The following is a 19,070-nucleotide window of genomic DNA, read 5'->3' as shown; positions in this document are numbered from 1 at the left end:
TCACCTTAGTCCAGTACATCAGAAAGGACCAGACAGAGTGCTATGTGAGGCCCAGGGTGGATCTGCTGAAGTCAAAGAAGGTTTTCCTCAAAGAGGTGGCATCTGAACATGGATAGGAATCTAACAAATGGGGGAGGGAGAAAGCATGCTGGCTGTAAGGTATGGTGTGAGCAAAGACACAGTATACGGCAAAGAGTAGGAGGTTAGCAGCAGCTGGTGCGTATCCAATCTGGCTAGACAGTAGAGGAGGAGTGTTGTATGAAATGAAGCTGAAAAGGGGGAGTAGCACGAAATTGTGAAGAAATTTCAATGCCAGGCCAAGAAGTGTGAACCTGACTGTGTCAGCAGTAGGGAACCATTGAAAAATTTTGAGCAGAGAGAGGATATAACTACATCCATGCCTGAGGAAGATGTCTGGCAGCAGTAAGAACCATCTAGGAAATTGTATCTGGAAAGCAATTAGAGATGAGGCATAAAGGGAAGTTCTCTCTGTGTGAGTGCCAGAATAGTGTGATGAGAGATTCTGGTCTTTAGGGAAAAAAATGGATCTGCCTTTTATCAGTTCACCCTCATATTACCGCCATGGTTCTAATGGGCCCCACCAGCCATCCCAGGCTTGACCTCATCCTTTCCATATTACTCCTTCTGAAAGTTCATTTACGACCATCTCACTCCCTTCCTCGAAAGCCTGGAGTGGCTCTTTGTCACTGCCAGGGTCAAACCCAGACTCCTCACTGTGGCATCAAAGGCAAACCACCTAAGCTGCCCTTTAGCCCCAACTCCTGGACTGCATTGGCACTCTGGTCCAATGGACTATTTAATCCAACACAGACTATTCCCAGACTAGAAAGCCTCAGACACTTCCTAGCCAATATGACCAGAAATCACTTGTCCTCTCCCTGCCTCAGTTTCTTCAACTATAAAATCGGGACCATAATACCACCTATCTACCAGAGTGGTTGTTGTGAGGATCAAATGAGAATAATATTTATAAAAGCACTTAGCACAATGCCTGGAACATGTTGTTCAGTCATTTTCCATTTGGGTCTGACTCTTCATGACCTCATTTAGGTCATTTCTTGGCAAAGATACAGGAGTGGTTTGCCATTTCCTTCTCCAATTCATTTTACAGAAGAGGAAACTGAGGCAAACAGGGTTAAGGGACTTACCCAGGGTCACACAGCTAGTGAGTATCTGAGGCCACATTTGAACTTGGGTCTTCCTGACTCTAGGCCTGACACTCTATCCACTCCAGCACCTAGCCACCCTGCCTGGCACATAGTAGGTGCTATATAAATGGTAGAGATTATGGTGGTAATGAGGATGATGATGATGTCTGTGCACTGTCTGAGGCACCGTATTGAGTAGTAGGATAGATACAAAGCTAAAAATGGATGCAGACTCCAGGAGGTGACAGCAGACTTGGGGTCCTTCATCTCACACTCAGTCCTGCTTCCATAGTTTTGTTCCTCAAGCAGCACTGTGGATATGGTCCTGGACTTCTATTCCAGTTCTGCCATGAATAAAAATCAAAGAATTCCACAATGGGGAGGGACCTCAATGACTCTTCCAATCCATACTTGAACAAGAATCCTCCCCTACTGTCTACTTGGTAAGCAGTTCACTAGCCTTAGCTTGAAGGCCTCCAGTGAGGGGGACCCACTACCTCCCAAAGCAGCCTATTCATCTGCAAAGTAGCTCTGCTAGAAAGCTTTTGCTGCCATGAGGCCTCAATTGGTCTCCTTTTCTCTATGCCCCCTTTAAGAATTACTGAGCACTTTGTTCCCAACAGCCCTGTGAAATTAGTGTGGTAGCATGGAGGAGTCATAAGGCTGTTAGGCTTGGAACCCAAAGACCTGGCTTCACCTCCCAACTCTGCATCTCTGTGAGAGACGTGGTGGTGTAAAATAAAGAAAGACCACTGATTTGGGGGTGAGAAGGTCTGGGTTTGAGTCCTCGTTGTGTTTTCTTTGTGACTTTGGATAAGTCCCTTAAATTTCTCAATTCAACGAATATTTATTAATGGTTACAGCATGCAAAGAAGGCACTGTGTTAGGCAACAGAGACACAAAGACAAAAGCCAAGTGATCCTTGCCTTCAAGTAGCTTATAATCTAGCCTGTCTCCTCATTCAGGAAGATTAACACAATCACTCCTCAAACTAGGTGATGTCTAATGTTCCTTGTAGCTATCATCTCGGGTTTCCCCTCTCTGGTCCTCAGTCTTTGCTCTATACAATTCCATCTAGTTTGAAAGAGATAGTATTTCTAAATTCTCTTGCAGTTCTGTGATTCTCATCTTTATTCCAGTTTTAAGATGTTTCAAAGCTGAGGCTCAGCATTTAAGTAATTTGTTCTGGATCACACAGTAGGTGACCCAAGCCCAGGACTCCTCACTCCAGGTCTAGTGGCCTTTTTACCATACATAACACACTTCTCTACCTTTTCTTGTTTTATTCAAGATGGGCTAGGCAAAAGGCAAGCATTCAGTGAATGCCCACTGTGCTCAATTTTACCAACGTCGGTAGAAGGGTTAACCCTTCCTATTTCACAGGTGCCTTCTGTTTCAGAGGCCTGAGGTATAGATTAGTTAATTTAGAGCCTTAAAATATGGAAGGCATAGCCTGGAATAGCGGAAAAACTCTTGCAGACCTCTGCTGCCTCTGTGCCATTGGGCAGGTGACTTAATCTCTCAATAAATCCAATTCAGCAAATATTCATTAAATGCTTACTTTCTGCAAGCTAGAAGTGCTTAAAGACAAAAAAGCAAATCTCCTTTGCCCTCAGGGAGTCTATGTTTTAAATTCAGTCCCTTCAGTCAATGGATCAACCAGCATTTATTAAGGTTGTAGTTGAGTTAGAGGGGGTGGAGATACAAAGACAGAAATGAATCAGTCCCTGACCTTGACAAGCTCATATTCTTTCAGGAGAGACATCATCCATAAAATGGGGATAATGCCATCATACCCTACCTCACAGGGTTGTCTTCAGGAAGGGGTTTTGTAAATCTTAAATCACTGTGGAAGTGGGAGTTATCATTACTGTTAAATTGGGATGTTTGACACCACCAGTGAGCCAGGTAGGAACTCAACATTTGGCCAATTGTGTCTCCTTCACCTCAGCCAAGAACACCATTGTCCGGGGGCTGGAGAATGTGGAGACAGTGGAAGGAGGAGAGGCCCTATTTGAATGCCATCTGGCCAAACCAGAGATTGCCAATCACAGCTGGCTGATGGATGATGTGCCAGTAAAAACCTCAGAAAACATTGAGATGGTCTACTTTGAGAATGGCCGGAGACACCTGCTACTGCTGAAGAATCTGACTCCCCAGGACAGCTGCCAAGTGACCTTCCTGGCCAATGATATGGTCACATCTGCTTTTCTGACTGTCAAAGGTATTGATGATAGTTGGGGGTTGGAGGTGTGTTTCAGTTATGACAGTTGATGAGGGGAAGGGAAAAAGATGGGGGATGATGGTTAGGCCTTTAGATTGGTTTAGAGGCTGCAGAGAGGGGGGCTGTAGAATGAATTATTCTAAAAGGGATGGAGTGGCAGACATAACACCCAATCCTGATGTGGGGGGAAGATAGGGAGAGAAAACCATTTCAAATAGGCAGGACAGTCAGACTCAAAGTACCATCCTGGTTCCATTTCCCAGACTGGATCAAGGGTCCTAATACCATGGAAAAGTCGTGAGTGCATTCATCTAGATCATAATATATATGATCTTGGCTTTTTGGAGAAGTTGTAATTGGCTCATGGGTGGTTCATGCACCAAGTCAATGCTACCAGCCCACCCAGTGGGTAAAACTTCAGATAATAGAGACACACAAATTCCCAATATGGACACACCAGCGGAACACACAGGCACACCCAATACAAACATACCTACATGCCTAATACTGATATTCACACACCAACAATTTGTGCAGATTTACCCAATCCAAAAAATACACACCAATTAGCTTCACAGACACATTCTATTACAATACAAACATACAAAATCTGGCCTCGTAGACACTCCCCTCCCAGTGAACATACCCCAGCTGGCCAGACAGGCATACCCAATCGCAATACAGGCACACCAGGTCCCCAGAGCCTTTTTGGCTATCTATATCAATAAATCTTTGTTCCATATCTTTATCTCTCTATCACCAAACACCTGGACCTATACTGAGGGTGTTTCGGTATAAATGAAATGGCATTCTTGTCAGTGACCAAACAAGTCATGAGGCAATTCTCTAATAGCCACAAATTCTCGGATCTTCATTGAATTGGGCTAGGTTGTTTCCTAAGTCCAGGACTGCCTTCTAGGGGTCCCTCTTCTATGAGAAATACCCTTAGGACCCAAAATGCATACATGTGCAGAGACTCCCTCTCTGCCCAGCTATCTCACCTGAGCTCTGAAGTTCTACATGGAGCCTTAGGGCTGAGTATAAAACAGTTCTGCTCATGCCAACAGCATTTAAAAGCATATTTTCACCCTAGGCTGGCGTCTGGAATTCCTCGAGTCTTTGCTTGATGTGAAGGTCAAGGTTGGTGCCAAAGCCACCTTTAGCTGTGTGCTCAGTGAGACAGTGCCTGTCAACGAGGTGACCTGGTATATTAATGGCACCGAAATTCAGCCAGATGAGGACTGGATAATCCAAGCTGATGGCAGCCACCACATTTTGCTCCTCAGGAGTGCCCAGCTCCACCATGCTGGGGAGGTGACCTTTGCGGCCAGAGATGCTGTCTCCTCAGCCAAGCTGTCTGTGATCAGTAAGTGGGAAAAAGAAGAATCTAGGGAGATTGCATTCCTGCCATAGTAATGAGCAAAACCATCTCAAAATTGGAAGGGACCTCAAAGTCGCCTAATCCAACCTGTATCTGAGCAGTAGTCTCAGTGGGCATAGCTCCTTTACTTAGAGACTTCTAGCAGATGGAGAACCCAGGAGTTACCCAGGCAGTACATTTAATTCACAGCCATAGAGGCTTAGAGTTAGAATGAGCCTGAGGACCATGAGATTAGGCCCACTTGGATTGGGATCCCTTTCTACACCATCTTAGAAATCCACTATGATGCAACAAGTGGTCATTCAGCCCCTCTGCTTGGAGACTTCCAGAGACAGGGTATTTACTCCTTCCTAAGGTAGTTAAAAGAGGAAACTACCATTTGGTATATTCCCTTCTCCCAACCCAGAGACTTCACCCAAATGACCCTTCACCCAGGATCCTCCCACATAGGATTATTGTCCCAGGGTCTCTGCCCCTGCTCTCCCCCAAGCCTTGTATCCTAGTGTCTCTTCTCCCATTCACAGGAATATGTCTTAAATACTCATGTTGTTGTCACATAATAAATTACAAAAGTGATGTGAATATACTTCCTAAGGTAGTATATTCCATGTCTCTAGAGCTGAGAATCGACTCTAAACCCCAAGATCTGCTATGAGATCTGTGAAATGTTGAAAACCCTAGAGATCACTGGTCTTTTATCACAATGAACTGAACACATGGAATTTTTCCTAGTGGGAATTTAATGGCCCATGGAAAGTTGAACTAAATTACTTTTCAGGTCCCATATAACCAAAGGAATCCATATTTTTATAAGAACAGACTATATAATCCAAAAATCAATATGTGTGTGGACAACAAGTATTTTTATTTATAATAATGGCAAAATACATGGGCTGTTGGCTATTAAAACTTGTATTTTTTGTGATAATATAAAACCAGTTTTTAATCAACTTTATTCATGCCCAGGTACACAGTTATAGGCTGCAGATCAAGTCCTATCAAGCTACAGAATCAAAGAATATTAGAACTCAGAGGTACCATACAACATGAAACTTAGAATGTGAGAATTGGAAGATACATTAGAACATAGAAAATTTATTTTTTGAATTGGCGATGTGACTTCAGAGATCATCTCTACCAAAAGTTCTTAACTTTTTGTTGTTGTTATGGACCCCTTAGACGGTGTCCGGTGAAGCTTTTGCACCTCTGCCCAGAATCACAGTTTTTAAATGCATAAAATTAAATACATAGGGTTAAAAAGGTAACCAACTATATTGAAATGCAGTTATCAAAATATTTTTTCAAAACAAGTTCATGGATCCCAGGTTAAGAATCCTAGAACTAGATCAACTCCCTCATTTCACAGATAAGGACACTGAGCCCAAGAAAGGAAATGACTCGTCCAATGTCAAACTGCTAGTAAGTGACAGAGATGGATGAATGAGAATACCGGTGTTTTGTGGACTAAACTGTTCTTCAGAACCATAGAGTTTATTAACTCAAGATATATCTAATTTCTAAGTCCAAGTTTCCATAAATGAATAACAATCCTCAGCTTTGATTTCAGTCGGTCAGTCAATGAGCTTTAAGTGCCTCAAATGAGATAATATTTATAAAGTGCTTAACATAATTCCTGGCACATAGTAGGTGCCTAATAAATGCTTATTTCCTTCCCTCTTTCCTTTCTTTTTCTTTCTTTCTTCCTCCCCCTTCCCTCCCTCCCTCCTCTTTCTTTCTCTTCCTTCCTTCCTTCCTTCTTTCCTTCCTTCCTTCCTTCCTTCCTTCCTTCCTTCCTTCCTTCCTTCCTTCCTTCTTTCCTTCCTTCCTTCCTTCCTTCTTTCCTTCCTTCCTTCCTTCCTTCCTTCCTCCCTCCCTCCCTCCCTCCCTCCCTTCCTTCCTTCCTCCCTCCCTTCCTTCCTCCCTTCCTTCCTTCCTTCCTTCCTTCCTTCCTTCCTTCCTTCCTTCCTTCCTTCCTTCCTTCCTTCCTTCCTTCCCTGTCCCAGGCATGAAATAAAAAGAATTTTCCCAGAAACAGGAGGAACCAATTATCAGAGCTGTAACTAAGAGTTTTGGTGCTTGAAGCAAGCAGCACAAAAGGCCCCCTTCAGATCACTTTTGTAATTTATTATGTGAAAACAACATAAGTATTTAAGACATATTCCTGTGAATGGGAGAAGAGACACTAGGATACAAGGCTTGGGGGAGAGCAGGGGCAGAGACCCTGGGACAATAATCCTATGTGAAAGGATCCTGGGTGAAGGGTCATTTGGGTAAAGTCTCTGGGTTGGGAGAAGGGAATATACCAAATGCTAGTTTCCTATTTTAACTAATTATTCTTGCTAATTAGATGTTAAACTCAGTCATTTCCATAGCACTGAGAGGGCAAGTTCTACCAAAACACAAATGTAACAAATTTTTAAATTTCATAGACATTATTTAAAATTTTATGACCACTTTATTTTAGGAGCAAAACACCAATTGCCCTACTTTAGTGATGGTTCTACCAAAGACTGCTAAGAATCTGGCCGTGGAGCCTGAAATCTGTCCTACTAGTTTACATGGCTGGCTCATTTTGGTTTTTAAAAAAGTGGGAGGGGGTAGTTAAAAATCATAAGTAGGTCCCATTTTCTCCGAGATGAGGCTGGCCTTATTTGACCTGTCAGCTTTATTTCAGCTGCCTCGGCTTCCAGCTCTTAATATTTTATGATTTTGAGACTTGGTCCATGACAGTAACTGGAATTCAGTTAATTAATTAATTGAATTAGTTAATGAATTAATTCAGTTGTATTGATTAATTAATAAGTTATGTGACCTTGAGAAAGTAACTGCCCTTCTCTGAACCTCAGTTTCCTTCTCTGTCCTCCAGAATCAGGTAAAATAAGTTGGTGCTTCCACATCTTCCCTTTCAGAGACAGTTGGTAGCACAATAGATAGAACTGTGGGCTTAGAAATGAGGAAGACCTGAGTTCAAATCCTGGGTAAGCCCCTTGACCAACATCTGCCTCAGTTTCCTCAACTGTAAAATGAGGGTTATAAGAGTACCTACCTTACAGGATTGCTGTGAGAATCAACTGAGATAATCTTTGTAAAGCATTTAGCACATGGTAGGCACTATATAAATGCTTATTCCTTTTCTGTTCCCCTCCCCTCACAGCCTCCCTATATATCTGTGCCCTTCCTACAGTGGAATGCCTGTCGAAATGGCATCTCAGCCAGATTTCTGAGCTGTCAGGTTTTCTTTAGTTAAAATGTCTTTCCAGTCACCAGAATAATAGCTTGAGAGTGAAGTTAAAATACTAGTTCACGTTTATATGCGTTTTGTGACTTAAGAAACCCTTGATATACATTGTCACAACTCTGTGAATAACTCTAATCGTCATCTTCATGTAGAGAAAGATGAGGCCCAGGACGATAAAATGAATCACTAAGTGGCAGAGCAGAGGCTTAAACCCACACCTTCTGATTGTAGGGCTTTGCTGTAGGGGAACTAGGTGGCACAGTAGATAGAGTGCCACCCTGGAATTAAGAAGATTCCTCTTCCTGAGTTCAAATCTGGCCTCAGACACTTGCTAACTGTGGGACCCTGGGCAAGTCACTTAACCTTGTTTGCCTTAGTTTCTTCAGCTATAAAATGGACTGGACAAAGAAATAGCAAACCGCTCTAGTATCTTTGCCCAAAAAATCCTAGATGAGGTCATGGAGAGTCAGACAAGACTGAAAACAACCTAACACCTGATTAAAAGATTTGCTCTGAACCTCCCCAGGATTCCTGGATGCCCAGTCCTGCAGATGACCCACCTTACATGCTCTTCTCTGTCACCCCTAGGTCTCCCTGACCCTCCTGAAGATGCTGAGGTTGTAAAACAGAGTGGCCACTCAGTGACCTTGTCATGGGCAGCCCCAGGGAGCGATGGTGGCGCTGGCCTGCTTGGGTACAGAGTAGAGATGAAGACAACAACAGGTGAATGGCAGCCATGTCACAAAGACCTGGTCCCAGGCACCGAGTGTATAGTGAGCGACCTGGTTCCTGGAGAGCCCTACCGTTTCCGAATTGCAGCTGTGGGTCAGGTGGGTGCAGGAGAGCCTGTGCACCTGCCTCAGACCGTAAAGCTTGGTGAGTGACCTTCCTCTGCCTTCTGGCCCTCTTCTTCTCTTTTGTTCCTCTTCATCTTCCCTCTTCCTCCTCTGTCCTCCTACTTCCTTCTCTCCTCCTCCTCTAGCTTCTTTCTCCTCTTCTTTACACTAGTTTTGTTGCTCTTGTTTAGTTGTTTTTCAGTCATGTCCAACTCTTCATGACCCCTTTTGGGGTTTTCTTAGCAAAGATGTTGGAGTGCTTTGCTATTTCCCTTTCCAACTCATTTTACAGATGAGGAAACTGAGACAAATAGGGTTTAGTGACTTGCTCAGGGTCACACAGCTAGCCAGATGTGCTGACTCTAGGCCCAGCACTCCATTAAATCCCAGCTCTGTCCCAGTTTAAATCTCACATACTTGCAGTGTAAACCTTCCATAAAATGGAAATAACAGTAATTGCTTACCTTCCTGAATGGATAATAACTCTGTGATGTTCCTTCTAGATTTAGTCTTTGGGGAGTTAGGGGAAGAATTTAATTTCTGGCCAATCTCTCTCCTCCTGGTGGAAGCCCTTCACATGGCCAAGACTCTAAAATAGTCCCTGGTTTCTGCTTTGGGCCATGTTGATTGGAAGACCCTAGCTAACTTGCTTTCCTGACTTATTCTTGGTACCACAGTCAGAATGTTCATGTTCCTCTCCTTTGTGCCCAGACAGACAGACAGTCATCTAACCTATACATTGATCAGACCCTGCCCTGGGGTCAGCAACAAGGAAGAAAAAGTCTTGGGAGCTTAGAGTTAGTCTTAGAGTTCCCCACTCTGGGGGAAGGCATGTTTCCCCTCAGTCCAGTGGGGAGACTGAGTGATTTAGTGGAAATAGCATTGGATTTGGAGGTAGAAGACTCCTAGGGCTGCTACCACCAGCTTTCACTACCTCTGTGACTTTGAGCAGGTCATTTCCTGCTCTGAGCCTTATTTACCCCTTTATAAAATAAGAGGGCTAGGCTAGATGATCTCAAGTCCCTTCCGGCTCTAAATCCTATGTTCCCATACCACTACACAGCTTTTGCCCTCAGGTCAGCCTTAAGAAAACATACAGATGAAAAAACAGTGGCACCTGGGGCACATTCAATCAAGGGGCCAGTGAGATGGGATAGCCCACCTCCCCACCTCGCTTTGGTAGAGTAAAAGATAAGAAATGGGCACCTGGTGGGAACTGTCTGGAGAGTGGTCTCACTATCCAGTGGTTTGGACCAATGAAGGACAGAAATGATGTTTGCCACAGGAAGGGATGTATTCTTCAATCCATGTGTGCCCCAAACGCTTTATAGGCCATTCCTCTTGCTATTTATTCTTCATCATATTTCAGTGAGCTAGGTGAAAGCCCAGACTGTATTAACTCTTTCATAGATGGGAAAACCAGTGTCTGTTTAGTACTGGCTGAGAGCCTGAGGTCCCTCCCACATGACACAGCACTCCCCCAGGAGCATCATCCATTGAATCAATGCCAACACTTCTATGTCTCCTTGCAGAGCCTGTGAAGGCAGTCGCCTCAACCTCCGTGAGCAAGTTGGTGGTGGTCGGGGAGGAAGCACAACTGGAGTGTGAGGTGGCAGGTGACATCCAGGAGGTGACCTGGAGGAGAGGGAATGAAGTGATCCAGCCTGGGGGCCGCTATGAACTCATCTCCAAAGGCAAGAAGCAAACACTAGTGATCCATGGGGTCCGACCCGAAGACCAAGGCTCCTACACCTGCAGCTCCTCTCGCAGCAGCAAAGCTTCTGCTGCTGCATCTTTTGAAGGTGTGTCTGGGGGTAGAGGTGAGGGTCAAGGGGGGAAGGGAAACAAAAGCAGGCTGAACATTACAGAAGCATGCAAGAAGTTTGTCATTCTCTCACTCATCCAGGCATTTATTAATCTTCTCATTCATTCATTTGATTATACATGTATTTATGCTTTCTTTCATGTATTAACGCACTCACTTATTCATTTGTCCATTCATTCAGTTATGAGTTCATTCATTCACATTCATTCAGTGGGTAACTGTTAAATTGATAGCACCTAATTCCCAGGGTTGTTGTGAGGATCAAATGAGATCATATTCATAAAGTGTTTAGCATAGTGCCTGACAGGTAGTAAGTGCTTAATAAATTCTTATTTCCTTCCTTCCCCCCTACTATGTGCAAAACAGTATGGTAGGGGCTGGGGAAGATACAAAGAAGCCAGCATGGTTCCTTCTTTCATTGGGATCATGGGCCAGTAGGGTAGATGAGATATGAACAAAAATTACATTGATAAAGAATGTGAAAATACATCAAAAGACCACGTGGGGAATATTCGATTCTGTTTGAGGAGCCCAGAGAAGGATTTATGGATGGGTGACGCCTGAGCTGGACTGTGCTCCATGTGAGTTTTATTGTCATCTTCCCGTTCTACCAAACTAGCTCTGTGTCCTTTGTCCTCCACCAATGTCCTCTGGGTCCAGTCCCTATGTTTCTTTGTGGTCAATCTGACTTCTCCCATGGGCTCTTAAGTTGTAGGAACTGGATTCAAATTTTTTAGAGTTATTACGGCCAAAGAATTCCTCACCAAGCAATCAACTGAATTCGTGGTGATGTGTCTGTCCATTCTTAACTAGGCTGTTCCTGGATGGCAAAATCAGTTTATCACTAGGATGATACTTGATGCCTTGTCCAATTAGGTAGATCTTTCCAAAAATTATTCTCTTCCTACATTGCTTTGAGAAGCTAGTATCGTCTCCACTCCACAAAGAGGCATGAGCCATCAATCAACAAGCATTTATTTATTAAATGCCTACTCTGTGCCAGGCACTAATAATAAAAATAGAAAAGTGAGACAAGTTTCTACCACTAAGAGAAACTTAGCATCTGTAAGGGATGGAATTCCACAGGTTATACTTTTTTTCCAAAACAAAACCTCAGTTAAATCTATTTCAGACTTAACAGCAATGTCATATTAATATGGACAGGTAAACAGATGACACATTCTAATGTGGAAATACAGCCTATTTACAGATAAGTAAAATATACAGTAAATATGAGACAAATTCTCAGTAACTGGAGAGATACTATCGGCAGATAGAATCAAGAAAGGCCTCCTGAGGGAGCTAATGCTTGAGCTGAGCCATGAGGAGAGTTTGGAGTTCAAAGGAAAGTGAGAGTAAGTGAGAGTGAGTGTCTGCAGAGGCACAAAGGAGGAGATGAAATCTGTTGTACAGGGAACAGCGAGTTGTCAGGTTTGTCTGCAAGGAAGGGTCTATGAAAAAGAGTAATGTGAAGTCAGTTAACCTGGAAAGCAAGGCTGGAACTAGATGGTGGAGGGTTTTAAATGCCAAACAGAGGAGATTGTAATTTAACGTAAAGGAGCCACCAAAGCTTCCTGAGCAGGGGAGTGATGTGGTCAGACATACCTATACTTTTAGAATATCAGTCGGTCTGGTTTGTGGAGGTGAGATATAAAAGAGAAATGACAAAGAGACACTAATTGGGAAGCTGTTTCAGTAGTTCCAGTTGGAGGTGATGAGGTCCTGGACTAAAGGTGGTTGTGCTGAGAGTAGAGAAAGGCACGGTTCTAAGACATGCTGAAAAAGGTAGAATTGACAAAACTTGGCAACTGATTTCTTATAAAAGATGAATGAGAGTGATAGTGGTGTTCTTTCAAAAGACATTCAATTTGACAAAGCTTTGTTGAGTGTGTAAAATCTACAAGGGATTGTGTTGGGTGTTATGAGAGACCAAAAGAAAAATAAAATATGCTCCAAAAGTAACAAGGTGTAATCTTCTTCCATTCCTAACACCATTTGAGTAGTTTCCTGAAGGGAGGAACTGTATTGATTGCAGACATGTGGCACTTTTGCTGAGGTCTTCCTTCTGACTGATTCCTCCCTCCCTATGCTTACTCCCCCTCAGTGGTATTATCCCAGGTCCCAGAGGCAGAAGCCTTGCCTGACGGCCTTGCCCAGCCCAGCTTGCCCCCTGAGGCAGCCCAGGAGGGTGACCTGCACCTGCTGTGGGAGGCTATTACCAAAAAACGTCGCATGAGCCGAGAGCCCACTCTGGACTCAATCAGCGAGCTCCCTGAGGAGGATGACCGGCTACAGAGGCTACGGCGAGAAGTTGAGGAAGCTGTCCAAGACTTTTCTGAAGGCTACTCCACTCCCGATGAGCTGGCCCGCACTGGGGAGGCTGACCTCTCACACACCAGTTCTGACGATGAGTCCCGGGCTGGCACCCCATCCCTTGTCAGTTACCTCAAGAAGGCAGGAAAGCCTGGGAGCAAGGCCAGGGCCCCTGCAGCTGGCACAGCAAGCAAGCCTAGGAAACCATGGGAGCAGGCAGAGGCTGAGCCCATGGTCCCCCCTATGATGCCCAGCGACCTGACTGCTGAGATTTTGGAGGACCCCTCCATGGATAAGGCTGCTATAAAAATACAGGCAGCTTTCAAGGGTTATAAAGTTAGAAAGGAGATGAAGCAACATGAGGGTCCCAGTTTCCGGGATACTTTTGGGGACATAGTGGTAGAAGCAGGAGGCTCCCTGCACCTAGAGTGTGTGGCTATCAGCAAGACAGACATGAGGACCTGCTGGCTTAAGGATGGTGTAGAGCTGACAGATGGACGGCACTACCACATTGACAATTATGGGGACGGCACCTGCTCTCTGCTGGTCACTGGCCTTGAGGCCAGCGATGCTGGCTGCTATACCTGCCAGGTAACCAACAAGTTTGGCTGCATCTCCCACAGTGCCCAGGTGACAGTGACAGGGGCCACAGTGACCAGTGGAACTGAAAGTGAAGCAGAGAGCTCATCAGGCAGTGAGATGGATGATGCTTTCCGCCGGGCTGCCCGGAGACTACACCGTCTCTTCCGAACCAAGGCCGCTGCAGAAGTATCCGATGAGGAATTGTTCTTCAGTGCAGAGGAGGGCAGTGTGGAGGTGGAGGAGCCCAGTGACCGGCAAACCTACCGTGAAGATGACCGCTATATCTATATTCGATTTGAGACTGCCAGTGAGGCCCGCCAGGCAACTACTCGCTTCCAAGAGATGTTTGAAGCCCTGGGCATCCTGGTGGAAATCAACATCCTGGAGCAAGGACCCCGCAACGTGGAGATGCGCATCATGAAGGTAGCACCAGCCCCAGCTGGTCAGCTTGCCTACCCTGCGGCCCCCAAGGAGCATCCTTCCACACTGTTGACCTCTGACACAGGTGGGTAACTAGAGTAGGCCCCTGCTCCACAGTAGCCACAGGTGATGTTAACCATTCCCTCTCCTCTCTAACCAAAGCTGACCCAATAATGCCCAGATCAATGGAGACTGTTCTCCCCAGTATTTCCCAGATCCTGCCCAGACAAGGAGAGTTCTTCCCATCAGACTGGGATGACTATCATGCTACCTTGGAATTCTGGATCCATTAAGGCCATGAAACTTAATTCTTCCTTGGACAAAGGACCTTGCAGCCACCATCATGCTGAGGAGATCTGTTGTCTCATTTTGTCCTTAGGGCCTCAAGAGGACAAGATGCAGTGTCCTCTCTCCTGATTCTCAGCCTTTTCTATCCTAGTACCTCATTTAGCACTTGATTTGCCCCATTCTGATGAACCTATATAATGGTGTTGTTTAGTTATACTCTATTATAATATATGTTTTTATCCCCCAACTAGAACATGAGCTTCAAGAAAGCAAAGACTTTGTCTTATCTTAAGACACCTAGTATAGTGCTCTGCATATAGCAGGTGGCTAATAAATGTTGGTTACATTGAACTAAAATCCAACTGACATTGTTAGGGTAGAGGGAGAGGTCATGGGAATCCCATCCTTAACTTTAATCTATCCCTCTTCCCCTCTGGTTCAGCCCCTGTTTTCCTGACGGAGCTACAGAACCAAGAGGTACAGGATGGCTACCCCGTGAGCTTTGACTGTGTGGTGGCTGGCTTTCCAGTGCCCACTGTGCGCTGGTTCAAAGATGGCAAGGTGCTAGAAGAGGATGACCACTATATGATCAATGAGGACCAGCAAGGTGGTCACCAGCTAATCATCACAGCTGTGGTACCCGCTGACATGGGCGTCTACCGCTGCCTGGCCGAGAACAGCATGGGTGTCTCTTCTACCAAGGCTGAGCTCCGTGTAGACCGTGAGTCGTTGATTGGATGGGTGGGTGAGGAGGGTACCCAGGAAAGGGAGCATGGAATGCTATCAAGATGCAGGAAATTAGAGATGGAAGAAGAGAAAGCAGTGGGTTGGAAGGAAAAAGCTCCAGAATAAAGTGAGACTATTAGGAAGATGGCTTTCCCCCTCTGCTGTTCATTAAGTAAAGGTCTCATATGGTTTAGAGCTGGAAGAAGTCTTGGAGATCTTCAAGTCCAGTTCCCATCATTTAATAGGTGAGGCAAGTGACTTGCCCAAGGTCACTTAGATAGTAATTAGCCAAGTCATTATGCAAACCCAGTGCTCTCACCACTGTAATTATCAGTCAATTCCACGCATGAATTTGTTAAATACTTACTATGTCCAAGTCTTTGTGCTATAAAATACAAAGGCATGAACATTCACAGTTCCTGATCTCAAGGAGCTAATTTTCTACCGAGGGAATATAACAACAATATGTTATGTCGATATGTAAATATGTAAAATAGAAATATAGAAAATATGTAAATACTATATATTCATACAGTATAAATGCATACCTAGTACATATATGTAGAGTAACACACACATATATATATCATATTATGGAAATGTAAAGTAATTTGCGCCTAGTAGGGCAATAAAAACCAAAAGGCTCAAGGAAGGGCTTGTGCGTAGAAGGCAGCACCTGCCAGGGATTCTAAGAGGCCAAGGTGACAGAGCGCCTTCCAGACGTGGTGGACTGCACCACCCTGGAATGTGAAATGGCATTAGAAATGACAGGTAGGGTAGTTTGACCGGAATGGGAACATCAAGAAAGGAAATAATAGGAAATGAGACAAGAGAAGTAGATGAGGGGTTTTAAATGGCAGGCTGAGGAGTTTTTATTTGATTTTAGAGAAAATAGGGACCCAGTACAATTGCTTGAAAGGAAGAGTGACCTGATCAGAGTTATGTTGTAGGAAAATCATTTTGGCAGCAGCATGAAGGCTGGATTGGAGAAGGGGAGATTGGAAGCAAGGAAAGTAGGAGACAGTTATCCAGGCGACAGGCAATGAGGGTCTGAATTAGGTTGAGGCAGTATGAATTGAGAGAAAAGGCTCTGTACTGCTGCTTTACCTGACATTCAAGGCTCTTCATAATCAAGATCCTACCCTACCCTTACAAGCTTATCTCACATCTTTCTTACATACACGTTCTCTTCTTTAGGCTAACCGAACTTCTCATAGCTTCCCAAACAAATCCTATGTTCTCCTACCTCCCTGTCTGTACCATGTTGTGTCCTGTGCCCTGAAATAACCTCCCTACCTCCACCTTTTGAACTTCTAGCCATCCTTTAAAACCCAACTAAAATGTTCACTCCTTCAGAAAGCCTTTTTTGATCTCTGCCTTCCCCACCTTTGGACCTCATATAACACTGTGTAACTCTCTAATGCATTTATTAAATAGGATTTAATTCAATTCAAGGAATATTTATTAATCTTTATTATGTTTAGGGAACTCTTTGCACTGACTCCTTCAAGAAGATGTCTACTAGGGGATTCTTCACCCAAAAAAGATGACTATGATACATAATAACACATGATTAGTGGATTAGATGCAAAATACTGTGTGAAACAACTGAAGGAGAGGACAGTTATTCCTAACTAGGGATTCAGGGAAGGCTTCCTGGAGGTGACATTGGAGGAGGGCTTTCAAGGCTGAAGGGTAATTTGATAGGTGAAGAGAAAGAGGGAGAAAGACATTCTAGTCCAGAAATAGGGAGCTGAAGTGGGAACGTAAAGGAGATGAGAAGTAGCCCAGTCTGTCATGTAGAATGTATGAAGGGGAGTAGTGTGAGATATGACAGTAGCATGGATGCTGGGGTCTTGTAACAGGTATGAGAGAGAAAGATGGGCCACAATTGTAGCTGTTCTTGTATGCTTTCTCAATCCTGTGAACTGAAAGACTTCAGAGGAGAATTGGAGAATACCAGTCTTTGGTAACCTTGTGTACTGGACTGATTCCCCAAAAAACAAAAACCTAAAAGAATTGCCTAAGCTCTAGATAGACAAAATGGCACCAATTTGAGAGCCTGATTCTTACCCAGGGTTCTCTTTCACTTCTTTCCCCCAGTGACGAGCACTGACTATGACACGGCAGCCGATGCTACAGAGACTTCTTCCTATTTCAGTGCTCAGGGATACCTGTCCAGGTAATAAAAAGCTAACTTTTTATCAAAGGAGCATGGGGCTGTTGGGACTATGGTACAGATACCCAAAGAGCCAGAAAGCTAGATAACTGAAGCTTTGGGTGCTCCTATAATATATTATGATGAGATGGAGAAAGCAGAGGAAGTAGAAGGGAAAGAAGAGGAGAAAGGGGAGGAGGAGGAAATTCCACCATTTTAGTTTTTACAGAGTGATGGATTGTCAGAGATGAAAAAAGGCTTAAAACAAAGAACATGAAGAAGGAGGAGAATGATTTGGGATTTGCTCTCAACTTTCCATTAGTTAGACTCTATTAGTTAGGGTCTTAGAGATTTATAATGACATAGCAGAGGAAACTGTGAAAATAGTATTCAGAGAGCAGAGGGTCTCATCTGGAATATTATCCTCTCACCCCATCCTAGCTCTCCTTGTCTGCCCCAAATATGGCCTTGGGGGTGCCATTGACTTCATTCATTCATTCTTATCTTGATGCATTCATGATCCCAATAATGCTGGCACTTCCTCCACTGTTCAAAAAACCACAGCCCACCACCACCTCTTCATTCCATGCAGTCCTTATTCATTTTCTCCCATTAGATCTCCATGGGCAGGGAAGGGGAGTCTTTCTAATCGACTAGAAGTGTCTCTTGGAGGTTCTTTTAGTTTATCCTCGGTACCAGTGCCACATTCAAAGCCACAGTATACTCCCTAGTGGCTAATGAGCTAGTGATGAATTTCTTTCTACTTAGCTAGGCTGACCTTCAGGCAGCAGACTATCAGTCATCAGAATCACATTCATAGATGTTGCTAGAACCTGCCTGCCCAGCCTTTGGGAAACCAGTGTCACCTCCATGCCTCAATGACCCATCAGACGAAGGGTTTATTCATTCACTTAACATATATATGTCCCAGGGTCTGTTAAGTGATAGATAACAACTTATCCCTGACTTATATGGTAAAAGCCCCACAAGCTTCTCCACTCTGCTCTTCTCGCCTCCTCCCCAGCCACGATCACCCTAGCCATCCCCTCCCCAGAGGCCTGGCTTGAACCCAATTTTCTGTTTCCTTTCCTCGTGGGTCGGGGTGGGGGGCACTTCTATGAATTGCCTTCTGTGACCCCTGCTTACAAATCACCCATCAGCCGGGAACAAGAGGGTACAGAGTCAACTACAGAGGAAGGGCAGCTGCCCCAGATACTAGAAGAGCTCCAGGACATCAAGGTGGTCCCTGGTGCCCGGCTAGCTAAATTTCATCTCAAGGTGAAAGGTAAGACTGGAGCATCCATGGCATGGGATGTAAGGGAAGTTTTGTCTACTCAGAAATTCCCAGAAAGGGGTAAAGTGTGGAGGGAAGTTCTAGGGGTCTGGTTTTTGATAGATTGAATTTTGACCATCTCCAACCTTCAAGGCCAAATTCAGCAGATGGCTCTGACCATCTTATCATGTGATCTGTGTGCAAGGTCAGCCTGATTTGTAGGTAAAGTGAGGAATTGCTTCCTGGGGTGATGCAGCTTGGGACAGAGAGACACTCTCTACCCCAAGAATCTTTCTCTGGCTTACTCTGTCCTAAAATTCTACCATTTCCATTTTGCAGACTGAATCAAAAGGAACCTAGAACACAGAACGTCACAACTGAAAGAGATATTAGAGCTCATTTATTCCAGTACTCTCATTTTTACAGATGAGGGGACTAAAGTATAGAGAAGAGAAATGACCTGTCCATGGTCAAATAGCCAGCCTCTATTATTGTTCTTAATAATTCTTCCTAATAATTTAAAATGAATAATTGTTAATTGATTATAATATCCCTAGTGGCTTGTACAAAAAATGTTGATAGAGGAGAGGAAAGTCTGTCTCCCTTCCTACCACTGTTCTGCTTTGATGAACATTAG

At 44.3% G+C, this 19,070-nt stretch overlaps 1 protein-coding gene across 16 annotated transcripts in view; it reads left to right on the top strand.

Moving 5' to 3' along the window:
- The window catches only part of OBSCN (obscurin, cytoskeletal calmodulin and titin-interacting RhoGEF), a 322,112-nt gene that overhangs the window by 194,691 nt on the left and 108,351 nt on the right, over window positions 1-19,070 (top strand). For all 16 annotated transcript variants that reach the window (XM_072652736.1, XM_072652782.1, XM_072652744.1 and 13 more), the window contains 8 exons: window positions 3,121-3,393; window positions 4,487-4,759; window positions 8,601-8,888; window positions 10,381-10,650; window positions 12,778-14,073; window positions 14,719-14,997; window positions 17,106-17,184; window positions 18,321-18,445. In XM_072652736.1, the coding sequence (XP_072508837.1) occupies window positions 3,121-3,393; window positions 4,487-4,759; window positions 8,601-8,888; window positions 10,381-10,650; window positions 12,778-14,073; window positions 14,719-14,997; window positions 17,106-17,184; window positions 18,321-18,445 (2,883 nt within the window). The remainder of the gene's footprint in view (window positions 1-3,120; window positions 3,394-4,486; window positions 4,760-8,600; window positions 8,889-10,380; window positions 10,651-12,777; window positions 14,074-14,718; window positions 14,998-17,105; window positions 17,185-18,320; window positions 18,446-19,070) is intronic.

This window comes from Notamacropus eugenii, chromosome 1, assembly GCF_028372415.1.
Source record: "Notamacropus eugenii isolate mMacEug1 chromosome 1, mMacEug1.pri_v2, whole genome shotgun sequence".
Taxonomy (NCBI): Eukaryota; Metazoa; Chordata; class Mammalia; order Diprotodontia; family Macropodidae; genus Notamacropus; species Notamacropus eugenii.
Note: the sequence above shows the minus strand (reverse complement) of the source record. Positions and strands in the feature narration are given on the sequence as shown.